General features: G+C 40.4%; 1 protein-coding gene across 3 annotated transcripts; it reads left to right on the plus strand.

Moving 5' to 3' along the window:
- Window positions 1–218: 218 nt before the first annotated feature.
- Window positions 219–11,509, plus strand: si:ch211-156j16.1 (uncharacterized protein LOC564557 homolog). Of its 3 annotated transcripts, none has more exons than XM_020632355.3 (5): window positions 219–652; window positions 6,678–7,088; window positions 7,985–8,093; window positions 8,843–8,891; window positions 9,727–11,509. In XM_020632355.3, the coding sequence occupies exons 1-5, from the start codon at window positions 589–591 to the stop codon at window positions 9,781–9,783; spliced, it is 690 nt and encodes a 229-aa protein (XP_020488011.1). In that variant the 5' UTR covers window positions 219–588; the 3' UTR covers window positions 9,784–11,509. The 3 variants fall into 3 exon arrangements, with proteins under 3 accessions (XP_020488011.1, XP_020488012.1, XP_020488013.1); XM_020632356.3 differs by having other exon boundaries at window positions 8,843–8,885; XM_020632357.3 differs by lacking the exon at window positions 8,843–8,891 and having other exon boundaries at window positions 229–652.
- The last annotated feature ends 4,233 nt before the right edge of the window (window positions 11,510–15,742 follow it).

Below are 15,742 nucleotides of genomic sequence, written 5' to 3' on the forward strand. Positions count from 1 at the left end.
GGTTGTGCGGGGGAGAGGAGAGGGCGTCCTGTAGGAGGCTGCACCACGAGGGCTGAAATCACCTAACTACCCCAATCCAGACAACCTCCTCCCAACCCAACCTGCCCCTTCACTCCTCAGCCCGCCCAGTCCACCACCAGTACCAGCACCCCTCCTCCACTGTAAGCTAACATACTCACGCACACACTCACTTTTCTCTCTCTTTCTGCATGCCAGTCCCCTTTTCTCGATCTCTCTCTCTCTTTCTCTCCCTCCCTCTACTCCCTCAAATTGGCCAGATCTCCCCTTCTCTTTACATCCCTCCAACACTCTTTTCTTCCAGCTGTGAGAGCAACCAGCCTGCCTTGGCCCTGCTCTTCTTCTTCACATCCATTGGTTTTAAAGGATCAAAGGCACATTACTTTTACAAAAACTACTCCTGAAGACTTTATTTTAAATAGTTGACTTTTAGTTTTTGGAACTTTAACCCTTCCCCCCGGAAAGGCTGCTTGGTGTGAGTCTGGCGTGTGTGAGGGCTCCGGTGTCTTGCTGTTTGCCCTGTGGGACTCCCCTAAAGGTTGTGACTAAAGAAGAGAAGATTTCACAACCATGAATGTTCAGCTGCTGCTCCTATTGGCCCTGGTTGGCCCTTTCTGTGCCTTCACACATGCAAGTAAGTGAACTTTCTGCCATCACCATCCTGCTGTTAGCACACTGTGTCCCCTCTCTCCCTCTGCCTCCATGTGCCCACACTACTCTTTGTCTGCTTAATCCCTACTGATTGAACAATAACTTTGTGGATGCAACTTTTTTAGAAAGTAAAATAATTTTAATTTTTGTATAAAACAAAATAAATTATTGAGTTTCTCTGCTATATAATTTGAAAAGAAAACATTGTTTTTATTGTCGTGTTAAATTGTAATTGAAAACCTTTTAGATTGTATCTTGTCTGAGAATCACCCTGATGGGAATTTTTTGGGGTTATTTTACAGAGGCCTACTCAAAAGTTATTTTTGTCTTTGTCTCTCCTGATATCTGTCTCTGTCATTTTCACCACTACTGAGCACTGGACAGCAGAATTTCTTTTTTTTTTAATGCAAGGGAGAAATTATGATGTCATAGCAAGAGCTCTGGTGCCTCACGTCTGTAATTTCTTGGCACTGGTAAAGAGAAGAAAGGAATATCCTTTGGAAGGCTCCCAAAACAGTACTCAGTCACAGGGAGGGGAGGGATGTGATGGGAAATCTGAAAACTGTAAAATACACCGTATACATTTATCTGAAAGCTTATCCCCTGTCTTCTCTCCCTTTACTCCTGTTCTCTCAGTTCTTTCTCAACTGAAACTTCTTTCTTCCTTTTGCTTTGATTTCTGATTTCCTTTTTGCATTTGCTCTCTCTTGCCTCTTTTTGTCACTGTATGTATGTTTTCCATTTCTTCTTTTCTTCCTGCTTCCCTTCTGTGCCTTGACCAGTGTGTTTGCCTAGTAGAAGCAGAAGGCGGGAGGGGGGGGGGGAACCAGAGCTGGTTCTCGTGTGTGTATAAATAGAGAGTCTCTATATTTAAGAGTGGTCATATGGATGAGAGAGGAGCAGGATACGACAAGACAGAGAACACCCAGTACGTGATGAGCTTTAGGAGGCGCCCCACCCTCTTTCACCCACATGTTGTAAGCACGTGCAGCCGCCCTTTGGCATTTACCCATCTTTGGTGGGGTATCAAGCTTTACCACTTGAAATCCCCCTCTGCTCCCCACTTCTTCCCTTCGTCTCTGAACAGTCTTCCACCTTTCCCCAACTCTGCCACCTTCAAGCTTGATAGGTCTGGACTCTGGGAGACAGGGTTGCTGCACATGGGGGAGCAGAGAGGGACCGGGTCTATTTATATATAACAACCTTTACTGGTTAGAATTGGCTGACTCATTTTCATGGAGGTTTATTGTGAAACAGAAAGTTCTTAAACTTTTAGAATGAATCTTAATTAATCCTTTTCAGATTTCCTATGAAAATGGAAAGTCCTTCCACAAATGGGGTCTTTTGAATCCTCGTGCCTGCTTACTTAACAAGCAAACCTCATGTATCCTATAAAACTCTGCACCTCCTCCCTTCTCCGTCCGGTCTCCATCTTAATGAGCTTTGTCTGCCTCTCTGCTCTTATAACATCCCGGTCACATCTGGCTTCTGCAGGGAGAGGTCAATGGCCTTTGTCCATGCCCACCTCTAGAAATGAGTCAAATACTGCGCTCATACTACAAATATGAGACACATGTTGACAAAGAGACTGTTCGGAAAAAGCACTTCTCATGTCAATTTAGAATCATTTTCAGACAAAAATCAAACACACTTCGTCATAGTTTTTCTCCACAGAGAAAGAAACACAAGTTACTATAAAAAAAAAAGTCTGACTATTTTGGCTACCTAATACTGAACTGAAAATAATGCTTAAGAGTATGGCCCAAACTTCTCTGTAGACTGTTCTTTTATGTATGTTAGTGTGTATATACTGTGGGTACTAACACAAATGTTTCATATCTCTAGCACATAGGTGTTTGCAGGCTGAGGTGTGGTGTGGAGAAAGTTAAAAAAACAAAAACAAAGTCAAGCTGCTGACTAAGGAACACTTATACAACTGGGTGTGTGTTTAAGATGTGGGAGTTGGATTTGAAGATCAGCAGGATAAAAAGTACATAGATGTTTTCTTGATACAGTTGAAAGTCAGCTGTTTTGCTTTTATCTAGGATGTTACGATTAATTTGAAAGAAAAAAGAGAGTATTTTGGCATTTCTGTTGGATTTCATGTCATCTCCACCCTGGCTCATTACATTTTAATGATACTGACTTCAGACCTTTTAAACCTTAGACTAAAGGCCCACTTGATTAAGGTTAGGATGATTTTCTGCTTCTAGCAATTGAGTCCAGATGGAACCTGCTGCATACACTGGATCTTATTTAGACCAGGAGGAGAAAAAACTGTCTTTCTTCTACTTACAGGGATAGTTCGGTATTTTTGAAGTGGGTGAGATACTTCTCAATAGTAAGTTTATTAGCTACCGGAGATGTTGGTCAGCTCAGCCCCAGTGAGAATACGGGATATACTTTGTAGCAGACAGGTATGTTTGCTCCATGCTGTACTGAAAAAAATCACAGCGTTTTGCATTTCCTCTCGCAAGCCCCTTTGTTTTAGCACTTCTTCAGCACACTATAAGGTGTTATTCCTCTGGCAGCATACTGATCAGCTGTTCAGGTCTATAGTGTATGACTCAACTTAAAGGGGACATATTATGAAAAATCCACTTGGACAGTGTTTTTGAACATATATTTGGGTAACCTGAGTGTCTACCATCCCACAAAATGTGAAATAAATCCATCCAGTCCTTTGTTTGTAGTCTGCATAAGTCTTACAACACAGAGAAAAGTTCCCCGTTTCAAATTTGCTCAACTGGCACTTGTGTGTTTTCATCACGTAAACATGAGGACCATGGTTGTGAATTCATGTATCTAACAGTATGAGCCGAAAAACGTACTTTGTAGAAAATTTTAATTTGTAAACTTTGAAGAAGATCCATAAAAACCTCAGCATTCAATACGGCAGGGAGCTCTGCTTGGTGAGACACGCAGATTGCAGGCATTTGTGAGTCACTGGTAATACTTAGTTTAGATGCAATACTTAGTTTTTAGTTTGGCTGTATTTGTTGTCTCTTTCAAAGCCTGCAGAACAAAACAGCTGAGCTGTGCATTGCAGGTGGAAGATCCCGTAGCCTATGTGGTGTGCTGAAGTAGCCCTAAATGGGCTTGTTAGCGTAAAAGTAAAGTGCTGATTGTTTTCAGTATAGCATAGCCTACACTTAAACCCAACATTGTTTTTCACCTCTGATTTTCCTAAAATGAGCTAAATTAAGAGGAGCAAATGCAATCTGTTTGTATACCCTTCTTCAGTGCCAGCACTGAATAGAGGGGCTGAGCTGACCGACATCTCCGTTGGCTAATATGTTTACTGTTGACAGGAGACTCGTACAACCCCACTTTAAATATACTGCACTATCCCTTTAACCCACACATCACATTTGCCTCCTCTGGCGCTGCAAAAACATTCCTTGCTGGCAAAGGTGGACTCAAATACTCCCTTACACCATCTGTAGGGGCCCTCACCCTCCTACACAGGACTGGATTAGCGGCCGTCTCTTTGTTTCACACATAGATGTACACACAGCTGAGGGGCCTATATGACAGCTGATTGTGATCGTAATGGAGGGAAGCTGCTACCCCCTCATATAGGCCTTCCATCTTACAGTGTTTTTTGCTGTGACCCTCCCTAATTTTTTATGCCAAGCAGGAGTGATGCCTGGCATGGGAGGCCTCCACTTCCATCTCCCAGTGTTTAACTTTATAACTTCACCTCTACTTCTACATTAAATCATTGTATTCCTGCCTGCCTTTTAAACCACCTGTCCCTCTCTGAAACCTATCTTCACAGATACTGTCATTGCCACTTGTTTGTTTTTGTGCTCTTTTTGTGTATTGTTTCTTTTTCTTTTTTCCTTCGTTTATGTGTCAAATCAAAAACATTAAAGCAAAAATAATTATTAAATAATTATTAAAAAATTATTAATAACTTTTGGTGAATTAATACTTTGATGCCCATGCAATAGGGGAGGGCATCCTTTTACTGTTTCATGCACATACAAACAGTAACAGGCAGAATGAACTCATTGGCACTTATTGAATAGCAGGGTGATTTCAGGCTTTTTTGTGCTCCACTTTGAAACAGATGCAAGAGAGCATGTGTGTTCTAAATTATGTAATGGCAAGTAAAGTGACCTGGGTTCTCCACCAAGCATTTGGAATAACAAGGCAGACGCCACAGTTACGTAAACGTTCCTCAGTCTAGGATTGAAAGAGTAAAAAAGAAACAAGAACTGCTTCCAACTCTGCTCTGCTTTGACTTGCATAGGGGCGCATGGAGCTGAGTTTCATTGCAATGCCTCTTGAGATTCCAGGTTTTAATGTGTTTGATTATCATCAGACAAATGAAGACATCAAGGGTGACAAAGGCATACCTGAGTTTTATGATGTTAACATATGGAGAAAGTCTGTGTTTTTTATTTGACTTACCTACCTGTATAGGTAGAAAATCCTGCCAGCTTCAGGGGTCCTGTTCTGGATCAGTCCCTCTTCTAAGGCCCTTCTCGGGATTCAAAAAGCACAACTAAAATACACACATGCTAAACACTACACACTGAGACTTCTTGCTGTGAGCCCAGACTGAAAACCATAGACTCACTTAGTTCACAATGAAATAGCTATAAGACTCAATACTGCTTCCTCAGAACTTCCCTCTAAATCTCTTGCTCAGCCCTTCTGCTCTTTCTTTCTTTCTTTCTTTCTTTCTTCTCTGCTCTTCTTCTCTCCATGGATTCAGCCCTCTCAAAACATTCAGCAGCAACAAACCTCTCCTTGGGAGTGACAGGGTCATGTAGAAGAAGGTGGACAAGTAGTATATTAAAAGGCGAAGACTGACTGCAGCAGGACCACTGTTTTATTCACTCATGCAGCTGATAGTCAGCATGATTGGGAGGTAATCAAAGCTAATTGTGGTAACAGTAGACATTATAAAAGGTTGAGGGGGCAATTAAACATATAGCATTCATAGCCATACTCTGTGAAGTACAGACCATTTTATCATCACTAACAGACGTTTAAAAAAAAAACAGTGTAAGTGACCTTGAAAAAGCCCCTTCAGTGCTCTGCTTTTTTTTGTTATATTTACCACTCAAGTTGTTAGACAAATTCAGCTATTCAGGGTTCCTTTTTACTTCTGTATAGTATTTTCTGTGATTCTAAGAACACAGACAGATTATTATGTCACACTCTTAGATTAGAAAAATAGAAAAGATGCACTCCTGATTTAAAGTTTTTAGGGATAAGAAGACTTCCCTGAGAACAGAAGCAATTTCAGTTCAACATCTTGTCTATGGAAATGTTAACTGTAGACCGTAATTTCAATGCCACACTGAAATCTACCTCCTTGATTTTGAAGCAGTGCTGTCCACTCTAAGCCCCTAGTTGTGGCTGGGAGGATGTTGTATGTGGGGAGATAAATCTCAGCATTTTGCAGGGAAATTATTAGGTTGAACCCGGCCTACTGCATAGTCAAGACCACGATGAAAGACCAAAGGATAAATGTGTGTCTTTATACAGTTGCCTGGTACACAATGGAAACCTCTGACATTCCTGCAAATTTCTCACATGATCAGGCGTTTCCCCTGCAACTCCACCCTTTAATGACTGCACATGTGTACTGTCACAGGGTTAACAAGCACTTTCACGCGTTCCAAATGCGTTGGCTGCTGTCGCAAGCAGCTGGCTCACAGGAAATAAGGCAGAGGATGTGGCATGCCAGTGCTCTAATGTAGAGCCTGGAAGAAAGGGGAGTTACACTTTATGAAATCACGTTGTGTGTTGGTCATTCTGTCACGGTAGCCATTTGCCAGTGTTGCTAGAGAGTGTGAGAAAGAGGAAAGGTCATGTTAACTTTATTTCATTATGTCAGGAAGGAATCTATACATTTACATTGACATTGTTTTTATAAATCCTCACAGACTGGGAACCTTTTGTGTCAATTTATATTCTGTCCTGATTGAACAGACTGTTTTTATACATTTAAACCTGCATTTGAACCTATATCTCCTCTCTCTCCTCAGGTCCCACAGAGATCCCTACAGAACTTGATGTTGCAGTTACTGAGGCTGCACCAGAAGTCATCCCTGAGCCTACAGAGGCTCAAAAAGAAGAGCTCACTGTTGTCACTGCTCCTTCAGCAACCGAACCAGTGGTGGACCCTGAAGAAGTTGTAACAGAAGCACCTGAAGCAAAAGAGGTCACAGATGTTGCGTCTCCTGCCCTTACAGAGGTGCAAATTGCAGAGACAGAAAACCCTATTGCTGCTGCTACTGAAGCCCTAGAACCTGCTATCACTGATGCTCCTGCTGCTGAGCCAGAAACTCCTGCAGCTCCTGAGGCTCCCACTGAGGCAGAAGAGGTCACTGTTGAGGTGACAGCAGCTGCGGGGGTAGAAACGAATGAAGAAGTGGTGGTTGAGGAAGACCCTGAGGGTGAGAAATTAGTGGGATGTGTACCAAGGAATTGAAAAGGTGGTCAGTTTAAAGTCAGGTGTGATTGTTGAGTGATATAAAAAAATTATAGAAGGGGCTCAATTGGACCACCTAACCTCCAACCCAAACATCTATTGAAAAATCTAAATCTGGTGTCTCAAATATCAGATAAGGGATCAATAAGTCAGGAAATTGTTAACACAATTAATGAAAAGGGGAAGGCAGTGATTCTCCACAAGGCTTTCGCTGAGCCAGCCAATGAAAAATAGAAATCAGCTAGGGGTTGTGAGTCAACATTCTGGCATTAAAAGCCTGAATTTTCAGATATAACGTGCCCTCCTGTCAGTAAAATATACCACGCGCTTTATTAGCCTTAATATAATCAAATGAATAGGTTTTTTAAAAAGTATGAATTTTATGTGAAGGTTTGAATGTTAATATTAGCTCTAAAAGGGATTCCTTGTTTGGTTTTTTTGGAGCCAGTCACAGGTGGATACTTGAGGAACTGCAGTTTATTTCCCCTCCACATTAGCCTTCTTTTTCAACACTGGAGGTTGCAGCTCTGTCTAAACATATAGTACATTTTAGTCGAGAAGAATCAGCCTTCCCTTATTTTTGGCAAACACAGTCTGTAACAGCTATGAATTCTTAAAGGTACAAAAGGTGGATTGGTTTGCAGCCAGCCCCTATGGCAGGTAGGAAATGTTATTTTTCAAACAAGGAGGTAAAACCTTTCCTTATCCACTCTACAATCACCAACTACACTTAAAAATACTTTTAAAAGTAACATGTATGTTACTAATATTAATGTTAAAATGACCCATAAAACTTGAGTTTTTTTTACTGGTCTCCATAAAACATCAAAATAGTTTTCATTCACAAATTCTTTCCCACAGAGGTCCTGAGTTCTGGCCAAGTAGTCGGCATTGTGATTGGTGCTCTGTTGGCAGTGGTCATCGTCATCGCCGTAGTGATAGCTGTGGTGAGAAGGATGGGCAAATACTCGTAAGTACCTCTTTACTTCTGAATACACATTCAAACACTCACAATGCTTGAATCCATGTTATATTGTGCATTGAGTCATCACTTCTGGCTTCCTTAAATATGGAGTTACAGAGCCTGAGCTTTGAGTCATCACTGAAACATTTAGTTATTAAATAACACAGGCAGTGATGTAACGGCTGATAGATAGTATAGGTAATCTGCATGATAAATTGGTAGAGTTAATGCAAGAGTGTAAATAAGATATGCAAATAAGTTAGAAACATATGTTTATTATGCTCTTTCTTTATGCAGACATAACTTTAGTATGTTCTTAAATGATTGCTATAATATTGGTTACAAGTGTTTACAGAAATGTTAATATCCTGTTATTAGGTATGCCACCTAGGGGGTGCTGTTCAGGCAGGAGTGAGCTGGGTAGGGGAGAAGAAGAGAGGGGAGAAAGGAATGGAATGTACCGTACATCGTAGAAGCTGACTAAAAGTTATGAGAAAGACCCAGAACGTGTTTGGACTGATTTATTCCTGCACACACACCCACGTCGCTTACATGAATTCTGTTTGATAAGATGACCTCTATCCAAAACACAAACTTTAAAACAATGATTGCAGGCAATTGTTAAACATGTTTTAATATTTACCTTTCCTTATGAAAATAATAGAGGTGCCGTTAAGTGACAATATTCCTCCCTTGTGAGGATACTGTCATGCGCTGCATGCCTTCTTAATAATGAATGTTGTTTTGTGTCACAGGTCTCAGAAGAACAAAAAACCTGCGAAAAAAGACAGCATTTTGGTTTCTGTAAATTTCTCTGTTTCAACCTTTCTGCTAATCTTTGTAACACATGTGCCTATCTTGATCCTAATTCACAGTCGTGTAACCCCCCCCTCCCCCACCACCATCACCACCTTCCAAAATTGTGTTGATGCTTTCACTGACATTCAGTGCCACTGCTATAGAAGGAAAATTGTGTATTCATGGTGACAAGTTGCCACTATGACCTTGAAAGTGTTTAACAACTCAGTGTCTCTCTTTGTGGCCAATGTTCATCAAGCTGACTGCTTTTATATCAGTAGCTTCCCATGAAGAGAGGGCTCTGTGTTTGTCAGAGGTGAAGCAGCATCACAAACAAATCTGTTTGGTTTTTCGTCTGACGAACTAGTAATAAGTCTTTCTGTGATAATTTTGGTATTTATAAATGATTTATTTACAATTATCGCTATAATATCTATTGTATAGCTTCATTTTGAAAGGGTTAAATGTATTCCTAAAAACTAATCTTTTCTTCTTTAAAAAAATAACCTTGCTTTCAAAAATAGTGTATTTCTTTTGGATTTGATAAATACACCTCATATTATACTTGTATAGTTTCTTTTTGGTTTCTTTTCCTACTTTTCCTACATCTTTCAATTAGTCCGAAAGCAAGATTTTTTATCCCCACCCATTTTGTGACAACCTATGTGTCCCCTAACAGTAGAGAAAATTATTTAAAAGATGAAATTACACTAAATGCCCAGATGACTTACTTTGAAATAAAACACGTCAGATACTCTTCCTACTGTTAACACAATTATCAGACTTTTTCAACCATCATTGAACTCTTTAGTTACTCTTTTTTTCTTCTTTTTCTTCACAGCCCTTGAGGAAAAAGTCTTCCAAGCAGCAAGAGCGCCCAAGGTTCTGGAAATTCTGAACTACTGACCTGTGACCGATCATGAAAAAACAAGCACAATACCAGAACTAGACAAAATCTAACCAGGACTCCGGGCTGTTGCCAAAAAAGGGGGAAGCAAGACTCTTGTGTGATTATGTATGTATTGTATGTAAGGCAAGAGGGGTAAATGAGCAAACATCACCTCCCCCATAAACTCCTTTACCCCTTCTGCTGATATAAAAAGCTTTATCTTCCCTAACTGCCCATCAGAGAAAATAAAACAAGGTGACTGCAGGATGTCACAATAAGTATCTGTCTTTTTCAAATGCATTTTGATAAATAAAGAGAGAAAGAGGGAAATATCAGTGTTTTATCTATCACCAAGGGCTAAAGTCACATCAATGAGGGCGTACTCACACTAGGCAATCTGTACTGCGCCCAAGCACTCTTGACCCCCATAAGTCCAGTTCGTTTGACTACTGTGAGTGATCCAGGTACACTTCCTTGGCCCTGGCACAGTTGAAATAGGTGTGCTTCGCCATGGTGCAGATGTGGACTTGGGCGCAGTACGGTGCAATTGGGCCCAGTGTGAGTGCACCCTTAAAGAGCCACTAATTCTGATTTGCATGGAAGTTTGAGAGGACTTGTAAAGGGAAAAAAAATTGCCCAAATTTAATTGAATTAAACACAAAAGATTGTGGGAGAAGGAACCAAAGCAGGAAAGACTGTTTCAAAATTCCACAGGGAGTATACACAATGCAAGGGGACAACATAGTATACAGCAAAAGACTTTCTCATCTGTTGCAGTTGTAAAGGCTAACTATATTATATTATGAAACACACAGTACAAACAGGCAGCCTTCGGCTATTCTTAAAGCTATGAGACCTTTAGATCCCTGTGCACCAATACAAACCCTTTCTCACAGAAACCCTCATATGTTGGCCAAATGTATAAAGCACCATATGCACAAGTTTTTCTGACATTACACTTTGACACTCTGAGGGCAAGCAGGGGGCTAACAGATAAAAGGCACCCTCATAAACAAGAGTAACGTGACATTCTGTCCGCTTTAACACTGACATATAAAAACCTAATACACATCTGTGAAATTTAGCAGAAGGGTTTGTGCCACTGTTTCTGGTATTCGGCTAGATAGTTGGAGGATTTTAAGTTTTGAAGTGCATTAATAATGTGAATTGACTGTATTTTCTAACTGCCAACCCATTCCAAAAAGAACAACTTTGTTGACTTCTGGCTTGTTCCTTATGAAGGCTTCCATAGCCATTGGTTATTAGACATAGAAATAGCATTGTCCTTACAATGTATTCATAGTAATTCAGTTGATAGTTAAATTACCAGAACAGCATCCAGGCTTTATATTTAGCTAACCCGAGATTGAGTGCAGAGGATGACGTTTTACAGTTGCACTTAGTTTTAGTGCACAGTGTTAGGCAGCAATGCCCCCTTTTGTTATTATTGCAACTGTAAGTGTGCTAAGTGGGTGTACAATTGATTAAGTGTCAGACTAGCTCTGCTTGCTTTACAAATTTGTTTAATATGGCACTGAGTGAGTGTTGTAATATTTAATGAACAGGCTTTAGACACTGCAAGTGTTTGCAACGATGTTTTGTTTCCCCAACTTTTTCTTGCTACATTTGATCAGTTCTACGACTTTAATGTATTATGTCCCATTTGTTTGAACCCTTTTAATTTAATTGCAGTGTTTCATGTTCATACTGTTTCAATAAAAAACTGAAAACACTCCATATGTGTCACTGAATTGTAAGAAAGCTTCTCATTTGAGCATTACAATATTTCTGAATAGATTTTTTTCTTTTTAATTAGATAAACATAGTCACCATGCAGTTAGCTTTCTTGAGCACCACTGTATTCAGTCTCGAGACAGAGAAAAATATTTGTTAAAAAGAAAATCTCAACACACTTATTGTCTTTATCTAGGTGAAGCTCACACAAAGGGGCAAATTCCAGTCAGTCCTCTCTGATTGGCATGTTAATTATTGCTCAAGTAAATGCTTCAAATAAATACTCTTCCTTTTCCTCTATGATGCAAAAAGCACCCAATCTGGAGAAACGTCAGACCTGAGTTTCAGATTTGGATTTGGAAAATCTTTATTGTCCCCGAGGGGCAATTTGGTTTGCAACAGAGGTCCATACAGTCAATACATCCATAATAAACAGCACAATGACAGAAATACATACATATGAAACATAACTACCATGGATATCACCATTGGTTGGTTGAGCCCTTTGACGGTTAGGTGCTTCTTTTTTCATGTCAAGATGTGGACTTTTTCATTCTCTGCTGTTGAGTTGAGGCATTGCTCAAATAGAAGGTTGTGAGTCGCACAGAGATGCCCTGTGTCTTGCTTGCTTGCTCTACTCTGTGTTGTTTAAGGCAGCAGCCCAACGCCCACCACCCCAGCCTCTGCCCCACCAGCGGGCTTAAAAGCTCTCTTTAACTCACTCTCTTGCCTCAGACTGCTGAGAACAATGGAGTCTTTTGAGAGGGACAGATGTAGAGGCAATGGGCTATGGCTGAAGCTGATACCTAGCAGCCCCCTCTCTCCCCTTTAGCAAGGGGGAATTCTGAACAATTACTACAGGGCAGAGTCACTTCCTGGGTGGGCATCAATCATGTGTGTTATCGCAATAAAACACGAAAAAAAATACATCAGAGACCTTAATCACTAGTGTAGCCTTCCCCATGCTGAAAGATGGTCTGGCTCTGAAACTGATGTTTCACAGAGTTTTATTTGAAGTAGTGCCTCAAACAGCTGGGTGCTTTATCAAAGGATTTCACTAATATTTATCATATTCAACACACATGTAAGCAGTTTTCACTGCATTTTTAGACGGTCCTTTTACTTTCACTTCCTGTCATTTTCCTTTCAAAATAAGTGCATCTGTATTTTTGATGTAACTATCAGGAACATATCACATAACCTTAAGAGATATTTTTCAAATTAAAATACACACTAACAACAGACTTCTGGGTCATTTACACTCCCACAAATCTTGAGTGATAATTAGAACATTGTGGGATGCATAAACACGAATGATTTACTCAAAACAACCTTTAACACAAAAAGGTTCACAACATACTGAAAGTCATATCATTTATATGACTCTATTAGATTGTTCATACATTCTTGAAATCCTTCAAACTAAAGGATATGGCGGTGGAGAGAAGAGGACTGTCAAACAGTATAATATAAACAGCTTCTGAACTGGGCTTTCGACGATAGATGGCTTACTAGAAAGCTGTCCCTTTTCACCCTCTTCTGGTCTCTAACAGGAATCTTTACTCTTCTTTTAAGTCCATCTTTATCAGTCACTGTTTCTACAACTTTAGCCAACCTCCACTCATTCCTTGAAAGATAATCCGCCTTCTCCATGACTATATTACCAACCTCCTGGTCCAAAACTGCTCCGCAAGATGGCTGCATCTCTTGCATGTGTACATGTCCTCTCTGATGAACCTGCCTGCTGGTAGTAAGGCTACAACAGGTTTCAAGGTGAGTAGGTGATAGGGCGTTATTGTTTCAGGACTATCTTGATGACTTAGTTGACTGTGAGTGGACGACTGTTCACAATAGCCATTGCCTTGTCGAAGAACATGCGCAGAGAGTCATCGTCAAGTCTGCCTGATGAGAGTGAGAGAGTGGCACAAAGAACATTCCTTACTGCACTGCATCCTGCAGATCATTTTTGGCTCCAACAAAATGAGTCACTTGATGTGCATCATACGGTATTTGACGCACAGATCCTCTAAAGGTGAAGCAACAACAAAGGCTGTTATTGTGTTTTGGCTGTGGGAACATATCTCCACTGCTGAGGAGTTGTGCTGAGGTGTATCTTCTGTATTCTATTTGACACAAATGTGTGGAAGCGACGTGCCTCATTATTGATTTACCGTAGAACTACTTTGGAGTCGGTCCTAAAGTATTCATCAGTGTCTTTGAGGTCAAACTCCTCCTTCAGGGTGTTACTTTATAAAACTGGAACCACTGCAGCCATGAGCTCTAACCTTGGGATTGTTGTGACCTTAATGGGAGCTACTTTGGATTTAGCTATAACCAGAGCACAATGAACCCTTTCATCTTCATTAATATGTCTCAAGTATGAACACTGGCCGTAACCAAATATGATTGCGTCCAAGAAGTGGTGTAGCTCTCTTCTCAACACGCGTACAAAGTCAGTTGACACATTACAGCGAGGAAGGCTGATTTTTTTTTGCAAGATCACATTGCCAGCATTCCCAAACTGGAACGAGGAGAGGGTCGTCCCATCCTGTGCCATGTCGACACATTACCTGAAGTACCTTTTTTCCAATGAGCAGGAAGGGAGCAACTAACCCCAGCGTATTATAAATGGAGGCCACTGTGGATAGTATCCCACGACGGGTTGCGGGTTGCTGATCTTTCAAGCATATCTGAAATTTGAAAGTGTCAGATTCAATGTGCCAATGGATCCCTAAGGCTCTCAAGGTAGAATCTTTGAAGGAAAGGTTAAGAACCTTCATTCATTGGTGCACTCAGAGGGTGGGATACTTTGTGGAACTGATTTGTTGTTGATAAACTTGTCAGACTACCAGAAGCAAAGTTCCTTTTTTTTTGTTTTCATCCCCAATTTTCTTCAAAGGGGATTGAGTCGGACAACAGCTTGTAGCTTATTGTCAGGGAGGAAGGGTCTCTCTTTAAAAGGTAGTGGCATTTCATAATTCAAGTGTTCCCTTGAATACCTTCTTCCAAAATGTTCAGGAAGAGGATGTCATTCTGAGACAGAGGTCCTTTCCGAAAAGCCACAGTTCAGTATTGAGTGCGCACTTTTCAATAGGGGGTTTCAGTAGACTGAACCCTCGTGGTCATTCAGTGGGCATTTTTTGGGTCCACCTCAGTATACTGATCATTTCAGCATGGATGCTTACTTTCAGGTTTTGTGCAGTATGGTTTGGATGCATCCTTTCAGGAAATTTGTTGTATTTTAACACGCACAAAGCTGTGCAAAATGAAATGTAAAACGTCACTTCACGTGCGCCTCCAAATCAAAACAAACAAGGATGGGAAAAAAACCCAGAAAAAACAAAAATGGGTGCGGCTGTTTCAGGTAACATGCCTTTCAAATGTAAAGTTATTAAATTGTTTTGTTTTATTTAATGAGCCATCGAGCATATCACATCTGAGTTGGAGTGTCAATAACATGAGGCGGGCTAATGCAACATGTCCACACCGAATGAATCAGACGAAGTTGGAACAAATATTGGACTACTGTGTGCTCCTACTGAACAGTAGGTCCTGACAGTATACAGCACGGATAGAAGGGACTGTCTACGGACATTTACTGCTCAACCATGGAGACGTGCAACATACAAGTACAGCTACACCACTTACACAAACCACACAGTTTAATGTTAATTTAATTTCAGATCTGATTTTGGAAAAGAAATTCATCAGCTGACTTAAGAGCAAATGTAGTGAGTAACCATAACATTCATAGAAATACAGTATATTGGAGTCAAAAGTACAATATTTGTCAAATGTAATGTAGTTAAAGTAATACTTAAGTAAAGTACAGTTACTACATTTTTTTTTACTTAAGTACAGTACTCAAGTTTACTTTGTTATTGTCCACCACTGATTACTGTATCTCTTCATCCCACATTCCGCGACCTATACCCTTATCCCTCAATCCCACATCGCTTGACTATACCCTTATCCCTTAATCCCACATTGCTTGACCCTTTCCCTCATCCCTTAATCCCTTGACCTGACCCTTAACCTCATCTCTTCATCTGAACATCCATTGCATTGACCCTTATAATCTTCCTTTCATCCAACCTCACTCATCATTTTGATCTCTGCCATGCTTTAAAAAATTAACTATTCTAAATCCATATTTTGTTGGTGTGGTCGTTGTTAGTTAAAATCTCTTCATTCTCAACAACAAACTGAAGATGACATGAACATAAAATACAGT

Source organism: Labrus bergylta, chromosome 12, assembly GCF_963930695.1.
Source record: "Labrus bergylta chromosome 12, fLabBer1.1, whole genome shotgun sequence".
Lineage (NCBI taxonomy): Eukaryota > Metazoa > Chordata > Actinopteri > Labriformes > Labridae > Labrus > Labrus bergylta.